At 28.7% G+C, this 22,890-nt stretch overlaps 1 protein-coding gene across 5 annotated transcripts in view; it reads left to right on the top strand.

Moving 5' to 3' along the window:
* The window catches only part of LOC145182716 (ral GTPase-activating protein subunit alpha-1-like), a 35,570-nt gene extending 12,707 nt beyond the window's left edge, over positions 1 to 22,863 (top strand). Inside the window, exons 5-41 of one of the 5 annotated variants that reach the window (XM_090084030.1) lie at positions 1,034 to 1,077; positions 1,221 to 1,461; positions 1,794 to 1,915; positions 2,091 to 2,232; positions 2,323 to 2,645; positions 2,804 to 2,878; positions 2,996 to 3,259; positions 3,372 to 3,445; positions 3,543 to 3,654; positions 4,940 to 5,062; positions 5,193 to 5,535; positions 5,833 to 6,477; positions 6,657 to 6,856; positions 7,376 to 7,474; positions 7,571 to 7,729; positions 7,819 to 7,944; positions 8,132 to 8,263; positions 8,402 to 8,460; positions 8,575 to 8,683; positions 9,001 to 9,111; positions 9,309 to 9,377; positions 9,723 to 9,842; positions 9,947 to 10,115; positions 10,560 to 10,621; positions 10,729 to 10,863; positions 11,184 to 11,237; positions 11,474 to 11,612; positions 11,725 to 11,867; positions 12,069 to 12,250; positions 12,341 to 12,448; positions 12,606 to 12,677; positions 14,369 to 14,492; positions 15,804 to 15,959; positions 16,103 to 16,261; positions 21,368 to 21,495; positions 21,585 to 21,853; positions 22,231 to 22,863. In XM_090084030.1, the coding sequence (XP_089940156.1) occupies positions 1,034 to 1,077; positions 1,221 to 1,461; positions 1,794 to 1,915; positions 2,091 to 2,232; positions 2,323 to 2,645; positions 2,804 to 2,878; positions 2,996 to 3,259; positions 3,372 to 3,445; positions 3,543 to 3,654; positions 4,940 to 5,062; positions 5,193 to 5,535; positions 5,833 to 6,477; positions 6,657 to 6,856; positions 7,376 to 7,474; positions 7,571 to 7,729; positions 7,819 to 7,944; positions 8,132 to 8,263; positions 8,402 to 8,460; positions 8,575 to 8,683; positions 9,001 to 9,111; positions 9,309 to 9,377; positions 9,723 to 9,842; positions 9,947 to 10,115; positions 10,560 to 10,621; positions 10,729 to 10,863; positions 11,184 to 11,237; positions 11,474 to 11,612; positions 11,725 to 11,867; positions 12,069 to 12,250; positions 12,341 to 12,448; positions 12,606 to 12,677; positions 14,369 to 14,492; positions 15,804 to 15,959; positions 16,103 to 16,261; positions 21,368 to 21,495; positions 21,585 to 21,853; positions 22,231 to 22,391 (5,753 nt within the window). In that variant the 3' untranslated portion in view covers positions 22,392 to 22,863. Of the gene's footprint in view, positions 1 to 1,033; positions 1,078 to 1,220; positions 1,462 to 1,793; positions 1,916 to 2,090; positions 2,233 to 2,322; positions 2,646 to 2,803; positions 2,879 to 2,995; positions 3,260 to 3,371; positions 3,446 to 3,542; positions 3,655 to 4,939; positions 5,063 to 5,192; positions 5,536 to 5,832; positions 6,478 to 6,626; positions 6,857 to 7,375; positions 7,475 to 7,570; positions 7,730 to 7,818; positions 7,945 to 8,131; positions 8,264 to 8,401; positions 8,461 to 8,574; positions 8,684 to 9,000; positions 9,112 to 9,308; positions 9,378 to 9,722; positions 9,843 to 9,946; positions 10,116 to 10,559; positions 10,622 to 10,728; positions 10,864 to 11,183; positions 11,238 to 11,473; positions 11,613 to 11,724; positions 11,868 to 12,068; positions 12,251 to 12,340; positions 12,449 to 12,605; positions 12,678 to 14,368; positions 14,493 to 15,803; positions 15,960 to 16,102; positions 16,262 to 21,367; positions 21,496 to 21,584; positions 21,858 to 22,230 lie in introns of all 5 variants that reach the window. The other 4 variants (XM_090084028.1, XM_090084032.1, XM_090084027.1 and 1 more) reach the window with 4 other exon arrangements.
* Positions 22,864 to 22,890: the final 27 nt, after the last annotated feature.

Raw genomic sequence — 22,890 nt, 5'->3', positions numbered from 1 at the left:
TTGTTGAGGGGAGCAAAAAATCACTTTGAATAAACAAAATTTCAAATAACTGCAGGTTCGAATAACTGATGGATATTTGCATTAGTTAAAGAAAATTCATGAGGAAGGAAAATTGCTTCAAATAAGTGGGAAATACAAATAAGTACCAGTTCAAATAACTGGGAGTTTACTGTAATGTAACTGTAATTGGACTTGTGTGTAGGCATGTTTTCTTTTTTTATTTAATTTTTCAACTAATATAAATAAATGCTATTGCCAACTTAAAAAAATGTTATAATGTGCCTTAACAAAACAAATGGATTATGATAAATCCTCCTAACCAGATTCTAACTTTTAACAAAATCTTGAAAAAATTAAAGTTTGATTTTCAGTTTGACATGAAAATAAAAGGTATTTAAAAATTTCATCTAAACTTACATTCTATGTTATCAGGTTCTTGAAAAACTTGGATGACTTGTTTTAGATATTCTTTTCTCATTGTTTTCACTTAGTCTCCTTTTTGGTGAGATAAGCAAGTATATTTGGTTGATAGTGTAATAGTTGTCACATAATTGGAGTGCTACTATTTAATTTTTTATTTAATAGCAGATTTGAGGCAGTGTGTCTTTAGAAAGTTTTGATAATGTTTTGTGTTAAAGTTCTTAGTGGAATAAAATAGAAAGTCTTATTAGTTCAAACACAGACTTCAGTTTGACTTTATGAACTAAAATGATCATTAAATGTTGCATGACTATTGAGAAAATCAGCAGAAAAAAAAGTCCAATTAATAAGAAAATGTATTGTAGACTTTAAAGTAAAAAGTGATTATTTAAAAGCATCTGCTATAAATGTAGCATATACTTTTAAATTATCACTTTTTACTTTTAAGTCTACAATACATTTTTTAATGTTGCAAAATCTTCTTTCCAAAAAAGTAATGTGCATCCCTGTTCATTAAATATCTTAAGAAAATTGATTTTGTTTTATCAGATGATCATTTTTTCAGAAATAAAACTAAAGATATGCATTTGTGCTTTTTTTTTTTACTTTTTAGGTCTAATACTTCGCAAACTTTTGCATCATGGAAACATTCAGACAGTTAGTTATGTTTTTGCTTGTAGTAAAAAAATTTCTTTTTATCATTTTATAAACTTATTTAAAAAATTTTTCCTTTGGACCTTTAGAACTCAGTTTTAAAACTTAAACCAATACTTTTAATTTTATACAACTTGTTTGCATAGATCAGAGAACTAGCCTTGCGTCTGTTTATGCTGTGGTTGCAAATATTACAAGAAAATATTGATGATCTCAACCTAGCTATATTTGGAAGCATTGTTCCTTGCTTTCCAAGCCCTATTACAGAGTTAATGAAAAATAATTCATTAAGCCGCCCCCAGAAGGAGATTGAATACCTGATAACATGTGTTAATGGCCAGGGATATATGCCGACCATATTTACCTCAAATCTAGAAAGTGAAACAGGTGAGGTTGATAAAGGTGAAACAGGTTAATTGTTAATGCAGCTTAATTGTGAAAACACATCCGCAAAATTAGATTATGTCATTTGTATGCAAGCTTTTTAAGTTCTTATATCAAAGTATAGAACTTTAAGTGCTTGTATAGAACTTGAAGTGCTTGAAATAAATCAATCTAATTAAAAGATTTTTTGCTTTTATTCTATATGGTTAAGTGCTATCATTTGTCTTACAAAAAATTATCAAATTTTTTGAAATCTTGTGTCATTTTAGAAAAGCCATGTTTTTAAAAAATGATTTTAAAAAGTCTTACCCCCATAAATGAAACTTTATTTTTAGAATGGTGTTTATCAGAATCTTGTCATGCAGTATGTCCTCCACAGCAAGGTGAAAAAGTTCAAGCTCCTGAAGATCTTACTAAAGGATTTCTTGATAAAGTTCTTGACTGTTTACCACGTCGAGTATGTTTAGTCATCTTTTGTCTTAATGTTTTGTTTTTTTTTTACATGAAATTACTTTTTTTTTGGTTTTGCTTTGTGATTTGTTACAAATTTTTACATGATTTATATAAAAAGGATTTAACTAGAAAATGATTCCTTTTGAGTCATAAAATTGCATAAATTTTTTTACATATAGATGTTAGACATACGATGGAATAACTTAAACATGCGTGAAAGTGGTTTCTATTATTTGTTCTTGTATTTCAAGCGCTTTTACCTTAAACACATATTTCCATTGTGGGATCCACAAATTTCTCGACTTTACAGTGAATCTGCAGGTATTTATCAAATACCTAATGTCTCTGCATTAAAATAAAGTTTCAATTACAAACTGATTTCTTATTTACTTCCTTTAAAAACTTTTTCAGAATTGCTTGCAGTTCCCATCACAACAGATGTTCAAAATTCAGATATTTATCAAAAAAATGGACTAAATGGTGGTGTTCTTTTATCATGCCAACGTGCAGTTTTATTTTGGCTCATCGTTTTTACTTCAAGGCTGAAGCAGAGAAGTGCTGAAGTCATCAAATCGCACCAGTCTTCTGATTTGCACCGCAACTCTTTACCTGGAGTTGAAGTTCCACCCCCGTCTAAAACCTATGACATGCTTTGTTTAGCTGCAGATATTGTTAGAACCGTGTTGTTTTCTACCCAAGAAAATGTTACAGTGGTCCATGAAATATTCAGACAAGTCAGTTTTTACTAAAATCCCAAATGTGATTAACTATATAGCAGTGTATTTAACCAAATTCCAATCCTGCTTAAATTTCCTAAACCCAATGCATTATTAAACTTTATTTAGGCAGATTTTTAAACATATTAGCAATCTGTTTTCATTCTTTTCTTTAGGGATTGTTGATGCCACTAAATTGTGCAGACACAATGAATCACATTTTGGCTGTATACAAAGAATGGATTTTCAAGGTTAGTGACCATGTTTTGGATAATTGATTTTTAAAGTCAATTCACAAAAACATGTTGCTGCTTTTAACTTTATTATAAGGGTAAAAAAAGAACTTTTTAAAACTTTGTTTTTTTAAGATTCCAGAAAGGCCATCATTTATGCTTGAACCTAAGCAAGATCAGTTGTTGTCACCTGAAGAGATGCTGTTAACAGCAGATTGCTCTCCAATGCTACGCTCACCATCATACAGAGAAGCTGTACAAAGCTGTGAACAACTTTTTTTCTCTAATATGCCAGTAGAAAATGTCCGTGCAGGGTTACAGCCTTCTATGCGTCTATTTATTGCTATTTCTTCTCAAGTTTTTTTCTTGAAGCAGAAGCAAGAGCTCGTTGTAAAACATGTATGTGAAAATTTAATCGGGGAATAAATGATGAATGCGTGTTCAATACTTATGAATTGCAGCATGAAGTAGAACATCTTAAACTTTGCATGAAAAAATTCTTTTGTTTCAGGTTGATGTTTGTAAAAGGATAATCAAAATTTTTAGAAACATTGTTTTGGAAATGCATCTTGATGCACAAACTTGGTTTGTTTATGTGGATTTTTTTTGTAAAATTTAAAACTTCTTTAATATTTTTTACCTTTTTTATTCACTATGAAAATATCAAATTTTATTTTTATAGGAGGCAACTTCTAGATGCTCTTCTAAAGATTACTGATTACATTTTAGTAAAAAAACCTCTTAGTACTAAAAGTTCTACTCTTGGAGGACAGTTGGCTGGCTATTTACTTCAGGTATTCAGAAATTTGTTAGAGCAGTTAAATGAGATTTCATAAATATAAATGTTTTTAAACTCATTAGTTATCAATAAGTTCTTATATTTATCAATATTATGTAGTGATGTTTTTTCTAATTTCGTCATGTGTAGACTGCTTCAATACTAGCAATCCAAAATTTCTTCAATTCCAATAAATTAAATTGCCTGCTCAGAGCCCAGCCCTAAACCTTTGATACCTGAAAAAAAAATCCTGTTTGAGGGTTAAAGACACTAATTCTACTGAACTCATTTCTATAAGTTCAAATCTCTTTAAAGTCAAAGAAAAGTCATCTTTCAGAGCCAACAATCTCTTGATATGATAGATCAAAAGCTTGATTTTTAAATGTTTAAAACACTAAGAAAAGTAAAATATTCAAGAAAACATAAGGTTTAATTTAATTTTTTCTAAATAGAAGCACAAATTTTATGAGTTTTCAAACAACAGTTGAAAAGATTTTAATTAGTATTTTTTGTTTTTCTTTGAACTAAAAAAGTATGATATGAAGTATTGTGCGTATATCTATGCAATTTCATTTATGAGATTTTGTCCAAAATAACTCAAAAAATAAAATACATGTGTTACGTACTAAAACAGAAAGTGCTATTTCATATATTAAAATTTTTTTCAGTTTTACTGTTGTGAAATGCAGAAGCTGAGCACTTTTTTGAGTGAGGTTTTTGAATAAGGTTTTTTAATCACTTTCAAAACTATTTACATTAAACTCCATTTTTATCTCCAACATTTGTGGAAATCTTACTCCCAAATCTCTTCTCCTACCTCCTCAGCCCTTTAATGTCATCTTTAGAAAATTTAGGAAATTAAAATGAATTGTTTTAAAGTAGTTAATTTGGACCCTTATGGCTAAGCAGTTGGTTTACATTAATGCAAATATTCTTGGCGATTAAAGAAGTCTAAAGAATTATTCTATTATCTCTTTAACTGCTTTTTAAAGCAGTTGTATGCAGTGAGTATCCTTACCTAAACATTATTTTTTAACAACCTTAATGGTTAAAACCCATGGGAATAACTGGTCCAAAATTTCTTGGTTGTAAAGGTATTAGCTTTACTACTGAGAGATGTTCCTAATTAAGTTTCTTTTGAAATGTTAGATGTATATATAAGTTGTTTTGGAAATGCTAGATTTTGAAATTAAAAGTTTTCTTTTTTTCAAAATTTTATTACTTAGATTAACTTTCCTTTGCAAAAGATAAGTTTTTGCTACTTTTAGGGTTTTTCCCTTCTGAAGCCATTAATTTTTTAGACTTTGTTTGTGACCTGGATCCGTGCATCTCTAGAAGTTTATTTGACTAAAGAACTTTGGGATGAATTATTACGTGTTCTGAAATCATTGACAAATTGGGAGGAGTTGATTAAAGAATGGGCAGTATGTTTTAATTATGATTAGTTTCTTTTTTTATAATTTAACAATTTTTATTTATATATTTGTTAATGAATTTAAATTTTACTGTAGAATTATTGTATTTAAAATAAATTTTACTTTATAATAAACTTAGTCTACAATGGATACTTTGACAAGAGTTATGGCAAAAACTGTATACGGAATAGATTTACTAGATCCACCATTAGAAAAACTTACTCATCGCAGTAAAGTCAAAAAGTTTGGCCTTGACAAGTCAACCCGAAACCTTAGTCTTGATCAGAGTGCAGTATCAAATAAAAATTGGAATTATGCTCTGTCCAATTCTGAATTTCTGCAAGAGAAACCGCATATTTCTAAAACTGATCCTATAATAAGATGCATTTCAGAACCTGGTGATTTACATATTCTTGAACCAATTCAAAATCAAAATAGTTCTAACTCACCTAAAAAGTTATTGAAACAGCAGAATGTTCAAGGTTTGTCGTGTGCAATTTATTTTAGTTAAGGTTTTTTTTTAGATTTATTGACTGCCATACTCTCTACTCTTTTGAAATTTTCTTTTTCAAAAATTTTTATCAATTTAAGTCAGAAAATATTTCCATCTCTTTTAATATCATTTTATGTTTTTGATTTGTTTAGTTCACTAGATTTTTAGTTCACTAGATTAAACAAGACTGAACTATTTAGGAGAATATAGGAAATAAAAATGACAAAATCAATTCAAAACTGTATTATTGGTTTAGGAAAGGATTCAGCTTGTATTTTATCTTTAGATGATAAAACGACATTTACTGAAATGCAAAGTTCTCAGCCATTAAGTTTTGACAGTATAAATAGTAATAATTTCATGCATTCAATGAGTTCTGATATTGACTTGAAATCTGAATATCCCAAAAATCAGCTTGATGCTGATTTGGATTCAGAAGAACATAATGATGTACAGGTTTCATATACAAGACTTAAGGGAGATACTGACAGTGAACTTTCTTTGTTAAATATTCCCACTTCTCGGAGCTTGGCAAGTATTTCTAGTTATCTCAGTGAGTCAAGTCAAAATCTCCTTAGCTTTGAATTTGGCATAAATGAAGAAGAAAAGTTAAACGCTATAGTTTCTAACAACAGTATGGAGTATTCGCAGCTATCCAAATCATTTTTATCTGCTGAAAATTTTGAGGCTACTTCTAGAACCTCTCTATTATCAGAAAATAATCTTATTAGCTTTGAAATTGATGTTGTAAAGGAGACGTCAAAATGTTCTGCTGATGCTGAGAGTATTGACAGTCACAAGTTTTCTCTTATTGATAATGACAATTTCAACGATTTAAAATCTCCAACATCTTTCACTCAAAGTGAAATTTCAGAAGAACAATTTGAAAATACAGTGAGTGTTGCCGTCTCTCATGTCCGATTTGCTGCAGGTTAGAGTTTCATTTAAAAATTTTTGAATCTAAAATTTTGAATTAATTTTTTGATAAAAACTTTGTTTTTCTTAGAACCCAAATTTATATTCTAATGAATCTTTGATTTTTTATTTTGTCTCATTAAAAGCATGCATTAATATTCCTAGTAGACACAAATAGAATCAATTTTTTTGAAGAAGATTGTTGTGAAGAGGATGATAGAGAAGAAAATAGTGTGATAAATGGCGGTGATATAAAAGGTTGGACCAAAATTTCTTCTATGATATTATGGCAGAGAATCCTATGTATAATGGGAAATGTTAACGAGATAAAAGATCCAGAGATTCATGCAGATGTTTTTAAACAATTGATTCAAATTTGGTCAATGCTTGAAACAGTACTATTATATTTTCTTTTGATTTACATTTTTTAAAACTGAAAAATCTCTCATTTTTACTGTAAGATATAAATAAACATGTTGAGAATGAGTTTTGACCTATTTTTAGAGTTTTAAGTATATAATAGCATTTTGTTTTTTAATTTCATGAGCATTTAAATATTTTTTGCTATTAAATAACCATGCAAAACCTCTATAGTTTGGTTATAACAATTCATTTAATGGCAAGAACTAGAAACTGAACATTTATAAAGTTTTTACAGATTTAATTTGAAATAACAATTACTGATTTGACATCAGTCATTTGTAATTTTAATTTTTTGTTTTACTTTTTTTTGTTTTTTTTTATTTGTTTCTCTGTAAATTTAGAAACAAGACAAGAAAATGTAGGAGTTTTTACTCCTAAAATAATTGCATGAGAGTAATTACCAGATTGAAATGCATGACTAATTTAGTATTTATTTAAAGTTATTTTCTTAAATTTTTGCATATTTAATAGACTTCATGTCTTGTTAATAGGTGAAGCGTAATCAAGGAATAAGCATTGATAATAAACAAACACCAGCACCACCAAAATTAACTCCACCATTATTTTTTTGCTCTACATGGTGTTTTCAAGTAAGTCCAGGATTTGTTTGTTAAAAATTTTTTATGATGATGAAAAAAATACTTTTAATGAAAAAATTATATTTGTTTTTTATAAAAATTTTCTAGGCTGTTTGTTCTGGAAGTGTCACCCATAAACCAGGAATTGTTTTAGCTTATAAACTTGCATGTAAAATGATTGTTAAAAGTCATGGTTTAAAACCTTCAGTTGATCAACTTCTTTATTTTTTTCGAACTATCCATACTGGTCTTGTATCATTCGATCAGGTATAAATTCTTATGTAAAATCTCTCACTAAGATTTCACTTTTACTAAATTAAGTTTTTGTCTTTTTTAAATATAACTTCTCTTTTTAGGATATTGTTAATGCCATAATTGGAGAGTGCGCAACTATCTTCTCACTATCTCTTGAGGGTTTATCATGCTTAATAACAGAATTTATAAGTGCATGTAACACCATTATATCTGCTCAGTTCATGAATGTAAATAACTTTTTTTTTTTTTTTTTACAAAAAAAACATATTTAATTTTTTGTTATAAAAAATTTATAGCATAATCAATTTCTATATTATTTAAATATATTTTATATTTACAAATACACATCAACCTTTTTATGCTTTAATTTGTGTTATGAGCCATTTAAAAATGGAATTGTTTTTGTTTTGTAAGTGCCCACGCAGAGAAGCAATTATAATACTTGGCTCTCTAATCTGTTTTCCATCTGCTTTTCCCGAAATGAAAATTCTTCAGCCTGGTATAACTTCTGAACCAAAAAGTGTTATACTTGGGAAAGAAATAAGGGTAAGAAACATTGAAGTTATTCTGGCATGTTATTTATTATCAGTTATTGAGATTTGGAACAATTTTATGTTTTTTGTAAAAAGTACAAAAAAAAAAAAAAAATGAATCAATAAAAGTTATATATTGCCATGTAAATAGGAAATGGTATTGGGTCCTTTGCTAAAAGCTGCCAAGTGTGATCCTTCTTGCAGGACAAGGTATTAATACATGTTTGGATGAAAATTAGCAATTTATATTGTTTTCAATGATAAAAAAAAAAAAACTTTGTGCATTAGTTTTAAAATAATCTTATATATCTGCTCTGTATATAGATGCATTGCCTTATGTTGCCTTGGAGTGTTTGTGGTTGACTCATTAATCCATTTGGGTGGCCATTTTCTCATATATGATTGTGTTTCACTTTTAGTCGGTATTTTGGCGGTATGTCTTTGTAATGTTTTCTTGATATCCAAATGGATATATTACAGTCAAAAAGCTTTATCTTTTACACTTTTAGTAAAAGAAATTTGAATAGAAGTAGTTTTTTAACAAAAACTATTTCCATTCAAATGGAAGAAGTTTTTTACTTGTTGTTGAGTTGCACAACATGTCTTATTGAATTATTTGAAACTGTAAGTGCACTTCTTCTTAGCTAATGCAACCTTGAAACTGTTTAAAGTAATTTTATAGCATATAGAATTTAAGTAAAAATCATTTATGCTGCAATTTTTCGTAATTGAAAATTAATTTTTTTTTAGTTAAACTGTCAAGTTGTGTCTACAGTTGCTCTCGATGTATTATTTACCTTGACGTTCTACTATAAAGAAATGCGGTTATTTGATAATAGTTTGCCACAAAAAATTGTGATGGTAATTTGTTCTGCTTTTTACTTAGTTTATATATTACATGGACTTCTCCATAAAAAAAATGCTTTTGTCTTAAATGGATTCCAAAGAATTATTGCTTGAGTTTTTTTATTAATGTTTTGTGTACAAATTAATGTGTGGGGTTTTTTTACATTGGTTTTTTATTTTTAAAAAAGCTCTTTTATTTGAATTTGTTACAGGGAATATGCCAAGTTGTTCACCATTTACTAGAATCATCTCCTGCAGGAGAAACTAGAAGTTCACCAGAGGTAATTTTTGTTAATGAAACTCACTTTTGTGGTAATAAAAAAAAAACATTTAATTAACAAATTGATTTTTGATTTAATTAAAACTTTGTCTGCATGAATATTATTCATTCATTCATTAAAAATAATTTTTATCTTTAGTTGTGTAATGTATATTGTAATGTAGGTCTTTTGATTAAGTGTTATTAATGAATTTAGATGTTGAAAAAGAAGTACTTTCTTAAATCAGTTAACCCATTACAAAAAATTTGTAGAGTGTTTTTGTAAACTAACTGTAAAGGACTGTTTAAATTTAGATAGAAGTATAAACAATATAATTTTAAATTGTTGTCACCTTTTATTTTGAAGTTCCTGAGTAAGCTAGTGTTATGTTTGCTCGAATGGTTGATGGTTATACCTCAAGAAGATGTTCTGAAATGTCATGTACAGGAAGATGGTGCATTATCATACTTTGGTCTGGCAATGAAAGTATAGTAATTTTTTTTATGCCTGTTTTTTATTAGATTTGAGTAAGTTTGAGCATTCAAGTTTTTATTTAATTCTATTTTAATTTTACCTAATTTTAACTTGAGGCATTCAATGAATGTTGCAGACAACCTAGTAGTGAATGTGACAGCCATCATGTTGAGCATAAGCCTATCAATATTGATCAATTATTTATTATTGAAAATCATCTTACGCAAATAGAATGTGTTCATGATGATCTCCAGGAGGCACATGATTTAAATAGTTATGATTCAAGTAGGTTTGAACTCTTTAAAGTTTTTCAATGATTACAATAAGGTTGTTGCATCTTTAAATTTAATCTGTTACCAGATTTATAAATATTCTGTATGATGATCTGTTTTGACTGTGTTATTAAATTATACACATGTAGCTAGCGCTTGACTGAAGTCTGTATGTTTACTGTGGTTTTACTTTTTATCTAGTTACTGTTTTAACTTTTGTCATTTGGTATTTTTTTACTAAAGAGTTTTTACTATAAAGTTTTCTCTTGCTTAAAAGTAAACTTAAACATTTTAACATGAGTTTCGAGCAAAATTTCAGTTGCACATTTTAAAAAAACACACTTGATTTCAGTTCCAAGAAACCAAATGTGTATGAAAAAAACTTTCTTTCTTCTATCAAGACTTTTTATCAGATGTTTGGCCTTTAAATCTTTATTAGTTCAATTTATTCTTTTAGGTTTTCTCAGCAATGAAGTAGATGAGAGAAGAAATAGAATGGTCAAATTAACTGCTGAATATGTAAGTCTTATTTTTTGACATTGTTTTACTAAATTGTTAAAATTATACAATGTTATTGTGTGTTTTAAAAATGATTTTTATGTTTGGATGTTTATTATCTCAAATAGGCCATTGCGCAAGTGTTAAATTTTTTCCATCTTTTCCCATTTTACACTGGTGCAGTACGACCGAGCAGCATCATAATTGAAACAGATGATCATTTTATTGAAGAAAACCAACTTTTGGAAGCAACTAATGTTCAAGTATTTTTCTTCCTTTTAATTTTTTTCAAAACAAATATCTGAAAAAAGGAAGTAATCAGTAGTGCTGTCGTATTACCATCTTGTTCTTCCATCATTATTATTTATATTGCTATTATTGTTTTTGTTATTATCTTTATCATTGTTAGTGTTATAGTTAAAATTGTTATTATTATATTTGTTAAAAAATCAACTTTAAATAGTTTAAAATAAAAAGAGAAGTGTTGCATCCTTTCTTCTGTCTTCATTCCAAATGTTTCCCAGCTTAAGTTTAATGAATTCAGTGGGCTATAACCATAATATATTTTGTTTTTTGCCTTTAGTATTTGCTTCTTGATGAAACAATATTGTTAACTCTGTTAGAATTACCACAAGTAGTAAGTCAATATTATGCCCTTTATTAAAATTGTCACAAAGCATTTAGTTTTCCCATTGGGATATAGTCTTCAATTTTAAAAAAATATAATTAAATGTCAGTCTTATTTTATAAAAGTTTTTGTTAAAATTGTCACAAAGCATTTAGTTTTCCTATTGGGATATAGTCTTCAATTTTAAAAAAATTATAATTAAATGTCAGTCTTATTTTGTAAAATTTTTTTTTTTACTAATTTAGGAATATTTTAAAAGAAACACAAACCTTGAGGGTTTGAAAACAATTAGTAGGTTCATACTACGTGATGCTACCGGGAAGTATTGTTGGGATGTAACAGATATATTTAAACCAGTTGAATCAGATCTAGGTTTAATAGGAGGTAAATATTTTGATGTGTCAAGGGTTTTTTTATGAAATTGCACTGGAAAATTTTAAATTTTTTTCATTTGCTGTTTAAATTTGTTTCATTTTTGTTCATTTGAAATTGTTAGATTACCATTTGAACAAAAAACAAAATAATGACCGTAAACACAGTAGAAATTTATCAATTTCTGGTATGAGACTTCCTTCTAGTAGCTCCTCCCTTTTACCCACATGGGAAACAGTTGATCCCAACACTGATAGAGTTGATCAGGTATATTGCAAATATTTATATATTTCAATCTAAATAGTTTGTTGTTATTTCAAAAAAGTACTTGTTTCTAATACTTTTTTAATGCAAATGTTTTTTTAAAAATATAAATCATAATTCCAAGTCATAGAGCTGCATAAAACTAGGCTATTTCTAAACTTCACTGAAGCATTACTTTGATCCATTACAATAAATATTTTATAGTTACTTCGGTATATTGGGCAATCAAGTCCAGAATGCCTTCTTTACCCAGACCAACCTTTAAACATGCCTGCTCCAGTCCCAGTTCCACTAAATGTGTCTCTTCAACCATTGATTGTAACATCTGTTTTAAAGCAACACAATGAAGAAGAGAACTATGTGCATGAAGTGACTCATGATCATCGGTAAAAAAAAAGTTTCCCTCAATTATTCCCAGACCCCATTTTTTTTTTTTTTTTGTTTTTTTTTTATAACCAGCACTATTTTTTTTTCAGTATCAATGCTACAGATATTCTTCCACCAACCTTCCATGAGCCAACTTCTGAATACCATCTCTCAAAAATACTGATGCATCAATTGGGATATTTCACATCTGATAAAAGGTAACGTTACTGGCAATTTTATCAAAATGTGAAAATGTTTGCATATGTAAAATGGAATGTTAAAACTTTATTATTCCTAGTAAAAAAAAAGGCTATTTTTTCTTCGTTTGTAATTGAAAATAATTTCAATCAACTGATATTATTTTTCTTGTTATAGAAAAAGCATTGAACTACTAGAGAGAAATGAGAAACTGCTGAGAGACATAAAAAATCTAGATAATCGACCAAGGTGTGAATTACTGCTGATAAATCTTATACATTCTGTCACTTTTGCTTTATATTACTTTTCTGTGCTAAAGTTATCTAAAAAAAAAATTTTTTTTTGATTAATTTATAAAAAAAAAAAATTTTTCCAGTTTTAATTTTCACAAAGTTTTTATTTAATTTTTAGATTCTTTAATTGATTTTCTTGATGTTATATTTGAAAAGAGTTACAGCATTGCCAAGTACTTTATATATATATATGTATATATAAATTACGGTATGCAAACCACATTAAGTAATTTAATACTTTAAGATACAAAAACAACACCGAACTATCCAAGGAGGTGTGGCAATTTGGAAAGATAGTTAATGTCTATGTTTTTTGATATTTTTAAATAATTACTAATTGTTTTTGAATAATTACTGATTGTTAAGTGTTGAGCAAATGGCTTGACGTAATAACTTTCAACAACCTGCTCTACAGTTGTAAAATGAAATCATTACAAATAAACTAACCATGAGTTTAATGATAAGGTGAAACATTACAAATAAACTAACCATGAGTTTAATAATAAGGTGAAACATTACAAATAAACTAACCATGAGTTTAATGATAAGGTAAAACATTAATTTTTTGAATTTCTTTTGTGATACCTTTTCATTTTACTATGCCACAAGATTAGTTCATAATAATTTTTTAAGTCCATATATAAAGTTTGTTTAACAGCTGTGAAGTTGACATAGTTGTCACCAGACAATAGATATTTTTTATAGTTTTATAGTAATAGGCAAGTTAATTAGGCAGATTAATATGTTTCAGATATGTTTCAGATATTGTATCAATGATATCATATGCAGTGCCTTACTTCTTTAACAAACTGATGTAACTGCACATAGACATCCGAAAAAGATTCTCATGAATTATTTGAATAAACAATAATCAAGTCATGCTATCATGTTACTTTAGATAATATTGGAACTTGAAGTGCATGATTAACATGGATAATTGCAAGTATCATTGGGTGATATAGGTTATAGAGCATACAATTAGAATACCTACTTCAGTATTGAAAGATTTTCTGATGTACTTAGTATATACTTAATATGTAACATATGTTTTAGTTTCTAATAAAATCACAAAGAAAATATGTTTTAGTTTCTAATAAAATCACAAAGCAGCTAAGGATAAGCTGAATATTAATGCACGTTGTTGAATAGTAAGTTAAACTGTAAGTGTTTAAAAAACAAAAGTTTAAATTCCAAGAACAATGTCTCCCAAAGAATATTTAGTTGCATGAATAGCACTTTAATATATAAATGAATAACAAATGATGGTAATGATCCATCATGAAAAAAAATGAAGTATGCTATTGAACCGAAACTAATACAAAAGAAAGCCATATGACAGAAACTTCACCTATCTTGAAAAACCAGTAAATAATTGTCAAAAATGCTGAAACTTTGAAATATAGTTCTATTACATGTGTATAACAACCTCTGGGGGTGCTACATCAAAAACTATCAACTTTATTTTATATCACTGATTTTCCAGGCGCCCTAAGGTACAAAATTGGAGAGTGGGAGCTCAATAAACTCCTTAAAAAATTTACAATTGAATTTTGTCAGTACATAAATTAAACATTTCATAATATGTATCAAGCTTAAAATATTTTATTTTTTTAATTTTTAAATTTAAATAATTTTTATTTTTCTTAGTCGTGAAACACACAAAATTGCAGTTTTCTATGTGGCTCCAGGACAAGAAGACAAAACTTCAATACTATTAAACTCTCAAGGCAGTGCAAAGTTTGAAGACTTTGTTAGAGGAATGAGTTGGGAGGTAACTTTTTATGTGTAACATAAATGGCAGAAATTGTAAAACCACTAAATTATAAAGCAGCAAACTATATATGATATATATGAAACTATATATATACAATATTATGCTTTAACTATTATGTGAAATTGTTTTTTTTTTAAATATGAAATGATAAAGTTTTTTTCGCCAATAAAAAATTAAGGTGCTATGGATTTTTTTTTTTCAATAGCTTGATCTTTTCAAGTTTAAGCTACAAAGTTTCTTATAAGTTAAGAGTTATTGTGTTGAAAATTATATTTCTTTCAAAAAAATTTTGCGGAATCTCATTTTTTTTCATGCTTGTGCTTCTAATATAGCTGCATAAAACTCATTCTAGGGATTGCTTGAGCTTTCTCTGTTACCAGAGTTTTGGAAGTTTGTTGACTTCTTTTAAAAAATAAAAAATTATGTTCTTGAGTTTTAAAAGAGACTAACAAATCATATTTTGTGTGGTTTCAAACATTCAGTGAATTAAAAAAGCAAGAAAAAAGTTGCTGTTAAAATTTTTGATCAACTGCAAGTTTTCAAATTTTTTAAAGATCAAAGAGTTTTCCATATTGCTGATATTTAAATGTTCATTTGTCTAAAACAAATTGATCAATCAGAAATCATTTAACAAATTGTGTTACACCTCACTCTTGAAGTCTTAAGTTGCTAGATTACCTCTAGTTCATAAATATAGTTCAAAATGTTTTAGATTCAAAATAATCTTAGTCATAAGATTATTTCTTAATTTATTTTTAATCACAATTTAGATTTTTAAGGAGCACAAACATCTCACATCTGAGCTCTGTTAAATATATCAAATTTATATTGTTGTAAATTTCTTTATTAATTGATATTTGCAATCAAAAGTAATTAAAAGTTTATAGTTTCAAATGCCTAAAGGTTAGTAGTTTCGAATGACTAAATTTTTCATTTTTTACAAAAAAAAAAAAAAAAGAAAAATTTGGGTATTTGAAATTTGTGTTTCCAAAATGTAGTAGTTATTCAAGGCTATGTTTTATCATTATCATGTAAAAGCTTATTTCTACAATTTAAATCAAAATTTCCTTAGCTGCTTTATATGGTGCCCCCTTTAAAGCTTTGGTCTCATTTTTTTGTATGCAAATTCAATTTGAGTCTTAAAGTAAAAAATAAGCTAAAAATGGATTTTTGTGAGGATTGGGTCAAAACTGTGGAATTGTATAAAGTACACACCCACATACATGCATACAAACTTTGGGCTTTATATATTAGATGTCTTTTTATATAGATTTTAGAATATAACATTGTTTTTTTTCTGCTGTGCAGGTTAGTTTAGCAGATCATACAGGTTTTATGGGGGGCTTAGAAAAGAATCTTTCAACAGGAGCTACTGCGCCTTACTTTGCAACACACTCTCTTGAAATGATCTTTCATGTATCTACAAGAATCCCAGGTGGTGACGAAGACTCTTTAAAAACAAAAGTAACTTAAGTATATGTCAATGTACAAAATATTATTGATGTTTGTAAAATCATACATGAGATAGTTTTAAGAAATGAATTTATGCTTTAATTTTAAAAATTTTTCAGCATAAAGGTGACACAATAAAGGTTCTCCCTTTTTAGTTGCGTCATCTTGGTAATGATGAAATTCACATAATCTGGTGTGAGCATAGTCGTGATTTTAGGCGTGGTATCATCAATACAGAATTTGGAGATGTTCTTATAATTATCTATCCATTAAAGAATAGTTTATATAGGATTCAAATTGATTGCAAAGAAAAGGTTTTTTTCTCTTTTTTTTTTTTTTGCTAAAATGATCTTAAGTTAGTATTGCTGTATTGCAGTTGAGATTGCTCTATTCTCTGTATTTTTCAGGTTTCTTTACAATTTTTCATCTGGTAATCATTCAATAAGTGATAATATGTTGTGATTCTTAAACAATTTAATAATTCAATCAGTGATATTATGTTACAATTATTAACTTAACAAACTTAATTTATTATTATGTTGTGTGATATATTAATTAACTACAACATAAATCACAACATAATAATAAACACAATAATTCAATTAGTGATAGTATGTTATGACTGTTAATTAACTTAACAAACACAATTTGTTATTGTTATGTTTTGTCAAAACAATTAAATTATCCACATGTGTCAAGAATTGATAGAAATTATTTTTAAGCTGTCCATGAAAAAACCTTTGGAGGGGGATGATATTATTGTTGTTCTTGATTTCAAAAATGTAAAATTTGAAATCATCTATATACGTCCATTAAAGAAACTTTGATTTGAAATTTTCCTCTGTTTAAAAATAGTTTAGGATGATAGCATTAGATCTTATTTGCATTTTTACAGCATTTATGAATAAAAAGCTCACTAAAGTTTTCCATGAAACACGAAAAATAGCAACTTTCAAATTAATGTGCTCTCCTGGAATTTATAACATTTTAATATTAACAAGGAATTTTTTTGGGAAGTAGCAACTATCCTGTTATTTTACTTTTAGAATTAGCCCTGTGTAGAACAAAATTTCAGGAACAGTTCTTAAAAAAGCCAAACTCAAAGTGAGCTCATAAAGGCTGCAGAAAAATAGTTTGCATTCTTTGCATGAAAAAGTGTACAAGAGAGTTGAATGACCAATTGATTAATACACTGAATATTGTGCTTAACGCCAATTCAACTTTTCAGACTCACAAGTTTCAAAAGGTATTTGTGACACATGTAGGATTGCTTTTGGATAGAAGAAAAATGGTGAGAATGTAGCACTCCCTCCAATGTTTCAATTTAACACCATAAAAGTTTGGCCTTCAACACGTGAATAGGACTGTGACTGCCTTATCTGTCAAATAGGGCATTTAAAGGTCTATGAAAAACATGGAGTCTTCCTTTGAAAAACCTCAACCAGCATCAAGCTGAAGAAGGTGTTCTGATTGGTTATCCTTTCTTGGAAAAGGAGTTTCACATAGCTGCAATGATTTCTCATTTCATAAAAATTTGAGAGAACTGGCTACAAAGGATTCTCTAGCGAGTGAGCAAGTTGCAGCTTCAGTTGTTGCTATCAAAGAAGCATCCCCACATGGAACTGTCAAACTTGCACAAAGCAGAGGTGGCTGCCCCTTGCCTCTCACAAAAGGTACTAAAAATTTCTCCGGAGACTACCATTGAGTTATGTACTAACTTTAAAGTAAGAGCAATATTTTTTAGTTTATTACATTAAAAATCACAATACATTAGTAAAGAGATTCTTGAAAAATTCGATATTTTTTAACTTGTTATCTTGTTAAATGAAATAAAAGACAATAGATATCAACTGATTCCTTTAATTTGAAACTGAATCAATGCTTGAATAAATACCTAAATATTTATTTGTATGTAAGTGCACAAGTCTTCACTTACACTTCAGGCCAAAAGTTTCCGGACACTTGATATTTTTTATGTAAAAAGCTAAAATCTATCCTATATCATTAAGTTAATCAATAATATTAATTTATAATACTTAAGCTTACTAATTTTAAGTAATTATGTAAGTTTGAGGTCAGTAATTAGGTATTACTGGCCTCAAACTTACACAAATAACTTTGTTTTTTTTAATTGCTTATTTTAACTTGATATATAGTGTTACATTACTGTTAAGAGTATGGTCTTGTTAAAGTTATTTATTTGTTGAAACATGAAGGAAGTATTTATAACATAATGATATCCGACTAAAATGATTAAGAATATTTAGTTTTGTTTAGTTTTCATTTGGTATTAATGATGGTTGCATTAAAAAATCTTCAAAAAAATTTTAAAATTTTATAATTCGACTATTTAATTAAAAATATGGGTAAAAAACCTTCTTTAACGGTTGCAAAACTTTCTGAAATAATTACATTGCATAAAGAAAGTTATTCAGTTTGTAAAATTTGCAAAAAATTACAAGTTGCCAGAAGTACTGTACAAGATACCATCAAACGATGGAAAGAAACAGGCATTTTTGAAGACAAAAAAAGATCTGATGGACCAGGAAAGACAACAAAAGCTGAAGATAATAGTATAATATTGATGAGTAAAAGAAATAGAAGACTTACAGCCCCGGAAATAACTTCAGGCTTTAATAGGAGTCATTCAAAATCTATTTCATTAACCACTACGAAACGACGTCTTAGACAAGCAGGACTTTCTGGTCGTATAGTGGTCAGGAAACCGTTGCTATGGATTGGAAATAAAAAGAAAAGGTTACAATGGGCTATAGACTACCAAAATTGGACAGAAGAAGACTGGGGAAAAATACTATGGACCGACGAGTCCAAACTTGAACTGTTTGGGCAAAGACGTAGAATTTACATCAGAAGAACAACAAAAGAAAAAATTATCCCAGAGTGTTGTGCCGACAATCAAGCATGGTGGTGGGTCTGTTATGGTATGGGGATGTTTTTCTTCAGCTGGTATAGGTGACCTAGCTAAAATTGAGGGTATTATGAAAAAAGAACAATATAAAACAATTCTAGAAAACAATGCTATACCTTCTGGCTTAAGAACTATTGGTCGTGGTTTTGTTTTTATGTAGGACAATGACCCTAAACACACCTCAAAATTATGTAAGAACTATATAAAGGAACAAGAGGATAATGGTGTCCTCAAAAACATGACCTGGCTGGCCCAATCACCAGATTTGAACCCAATAGAGTTACTGTGGGAAGAATAGGACAGAAAGGTCAGACAAAAATGCCCAACATCCAAAGAGCACCTGTGGCAAATATTAGAAGAATCCTGGTTATCAATTACACCCAAAATAATAAATAAATTAATAAATAGGATGTCACGGATCGCAAAAAAAGTGATAAAAACTCGTGGGTTATTTTTTGATAAAAAAGATACTAACAACACTATTATTTAATAATAATAGTGTTGTTAGTATCTTTTTTATTTCATTTTTTGTCTTTTTTTTTTCTTAAATAGTAACTATATGTATCTTTTAAAAAATAAATATGATATTTGAATTTTATTGAAATAATTATGGGAGTTTGAATTAAAAAATTAAACAAAATCCAAGAGTCTGGAAACTTTTGGCCTGCAGTGTATATATTAATTTGTTAACCAATCATATCCAACAAATATCAATGTTTTATATAGTTTATATCTGTAAACACTTTATGTAATGCACCAACCTAGAGGTAAAAATTTGCCAAATAGATAGAATAAGGTGTTTGTAAATTAGGCTGTTTGAAAATCATAAGGAATTTTAAATTAAGTGTGAATTTTTTTAATATACAATTATAACAAACCATAATTTTTGGCTGTTTATTTTAGGACCATCAAAATGTTGTCAAACTAAACTTTCAAGCAAAGCTCATTGAGATTGGAAAGTTGCTGTCTACTCATTTCATGCAAACTGACACTGAGGTCTGCAATAAAAAATTACAGAAAAAGAAGCAATTAGTTGTGCACTGCAAAAACCTAGGAGAGCTTCTGAAGGATGTCCTACTTCAAAGGGAACTTCGCACTCATCAGATTGTAAAGCTTGGACTTGATGGTGGTGGCTTCTTTAAGATCAGTCTGGGGATTCAAGAAATGGAGGAGGGTTGGAGTCTAGGTTGTAGTCCCATTCAAACTCTCATCAATTGTACTTGGTGTGAGGTTGACTGAAAAGATTTATCAGCTTGTGGAAGTCCTCAAACATTTGCTTCATTGAGAAGCTTCATTGGCCAGGACTCTTTGGCTCTCTTTAAGTCCTGGCCAATGAATGTGGTTCATAAGCCTCTTTTAGGTATGCGTGACAATGCTCTGGTCTTGGATTTCATTCCACTAAAGGAACTCCATCTCCTCCTTGGAGTTGTCAACCATCTGTTCAAAAAATTGAAGGAAGAGTGGTCTAAAGATGATGAGTTGCCTAAGGCTCTTCAAATCAAGCTTCACCCTTTCCATGGAGGTCAGTTTGCTGGAAATGAGTGTAGAAATCTCAAAAATGTTGAGGTCCTTCAGAGACTTGCATAAAAAGAGTGCGCCTTCAACATTTTTGGTATTGTTGATTCTCTGAGAAACTTTGATGCAGTGGTTTCTGCCTGCTTTGGAATGCCACTGGAGCTAGGCTATATTGGAAAAATCTCAGCATTTCAGGCCTCTTATCTGGCTCTTCATAAAGTAAGTGTTACCACATCCAACACCTCATACAAAAGAGTCATGACTCCCTTGGAAAATGTAGTGAGCAGACTACTGAAGCACTTTACCACAGCTTCAATACTTATTGGAATAGATACAAGAGACCAATTCACCATCCAGAGTATGGAAAATGGCTGCAAATTTGTCTAGTGGACTACAACAGGAAGAATCTCTTAAATAGAAAAGCAATTTTTCATTCCACTAGAAATTAACGCTTTATGAACTTGTTGCCAGGAATAATTTAAAATGATCTAATTTTCTTTTCATCGACAAAGTATTCCTTTATAATACTAGGATTAACATTGTTAATATGATTGTTGTTGCTTTACTATTTTCAGGATACTTTGCTAGTTAGAAATCAGAAAGTATTCTATACTAGAGAATGTCGAATAGTTCACTGTATAAAAAGGCCACAAAATTTAAAGCACTGTACCTTATGTTTCTAATTGTTGAATGTACAACTAACATAAATTTATGTTTATTATATACTCTTGAATTTTTGAACAACGTAGAAATGCAAAATAAACTTGATGCTCTCATTTACTTTTAACTATGTGGGAGAAAACTTTCAAATTAAATTTTCTTCATCAGATGGATACAAAGGATTTCAAATTTTACATTTTTGTAATTAGTAATAATACCACTATTAAACCTCCAAAGGATTTTTACAGAGGTCTTCAAAGTAGCTTCTAGTTGACATGTGTGTATTGTTATGTTGTGTCATTTGCTTTCTTTTTAGATTCCTCCATTTGGACCTTTGTTTGATGGTGCTATTATTGATGAAAAGTTGCTCCCTTTATTAGTACGAAGTACTGCAATTTCTGCTGGAAGAGCTAAACGAACAACAATACCTCTATACAACCAACAGTATGTTTTTAAAAGTCAGATAAAGAATAATATTTTACAATAAGTATTTTTAAAAAGGCTTTAATTATTTATAAAACTTTGCACCTTAGTTTTGAGGAGCGTGCACGTTGTATACGTGAGATTTCAAAAAATCGTGTTCGTCCTACTTCATTTGAAGAATTTTGCTCAAACCTCTACTCTCCTGGAGTTCAATTTGAAGATTCAGATAATCAGGATGGCTTGTCTCGAGCATTAAGCTTACCCACAAGGAAGACATCTTTGAATGATTCTGTATTAAGAATCTTAGATCTTCCCGATCAGACATTTCGAGAACGAGTTGGAAGTACTCTTACAAAAAAGCAAGAATTACAAAAGTTTCGTAAGTAAGCTTAGTTTATACAGCTTATTGTTTTTATGCAAAAAAGTTATGAAATATATTAAATTTTAAGGAAAAGCTTTAACTTTTATTGTAGTTTCAAAATAATTTTTTGTTTAGTTTGAAATGGTTTTATTTTTATTTCTTGAATTTTTACTTTTTAAAACAACTTTTTAAAATAGATTTTGATTTAAAACTAAACTTTATGAATTAAATTTTTTCCTTGCAGCTTTGTGGTAAACTTTGGTTTTAATACCCATTAAATGAACTTCAAAATTTTATAAATTTACATAAAAGAAGCTGTACAAGTTATATAGGAGTTCACTAATCTATTGTGTCATCATCAATAAGATTTATCAAATATTTTTATGTATTTTTAGCAAAAAGCAAATCTAACACCTCACTTAACTTACCTGAGGTTGAGGATAATGATCCAAAGGACTACAAAGATCGACGACGTTCAATACCAAAAAAATTTAAAAATAAGCTTAAAACTTCTTTTGCGTCTGATCTTCCTGGTGTTATGGAAAAGACACCATAAAAATATTTCAAATGCGGGTTTTTTTCTTTTTCTCTTTTAACTTAGATGGAAAGATTTTAATAAAAAAATTTAGCAAAATATTTTCTTCTGTAAGTTTTTTTTTTCTGTGCTGATAACAAAGATTTGGATTCATTTTTTGGTGAAAAAGTTAGGGAAAAAGTGCAGGTAGCTTTTTCTCTACATTCTAAAGAATGACACAAGTTGCTCAGCCTTTCTTCTCTCTTTACTCATATTCATCTTGAAAAAACTGCTTGGAAATTCTACAATATTTTTTATTATTTTTCTGCTAAAACTTGTATTCAAAATTATGTGTTTCTCCTAAAAGGTTTTAATGCGGGAAAAATTTAGAATTTTTTTTTAATACTGATAATGTATATATATCTGTGAAACTTTCTTTATTTTTTATATTATGTGCCAGTCCCTTATTTATCTCATGTAGACCTTTTTAAAGATAATCTTTAAGTTGTTTACATTTTTTACTGTTTTTTATTTATCGGTT

Source organism: Hydra viridissima, unplaced genomic scaffold (genome assembly GCF_058129835.1).
Source record: "Hydra viridissima isolate aposymbiotic clone 2 unplaced genomic scaffold, HvirCarnegie_v1 scaffold_4, whole genome shotgun sequence".
NCBI classification, from domain to species: Eukaryota; Metazoa; Cnidaria; class Hydrozoa; order Anthoathecata; family Hydridae; genus Hydra; species Hydra viridissima.
Note: the sequence above shows the minus strand (reverse complement) of the source record. Positions and strands in the feature narration are given on the sequence as shown.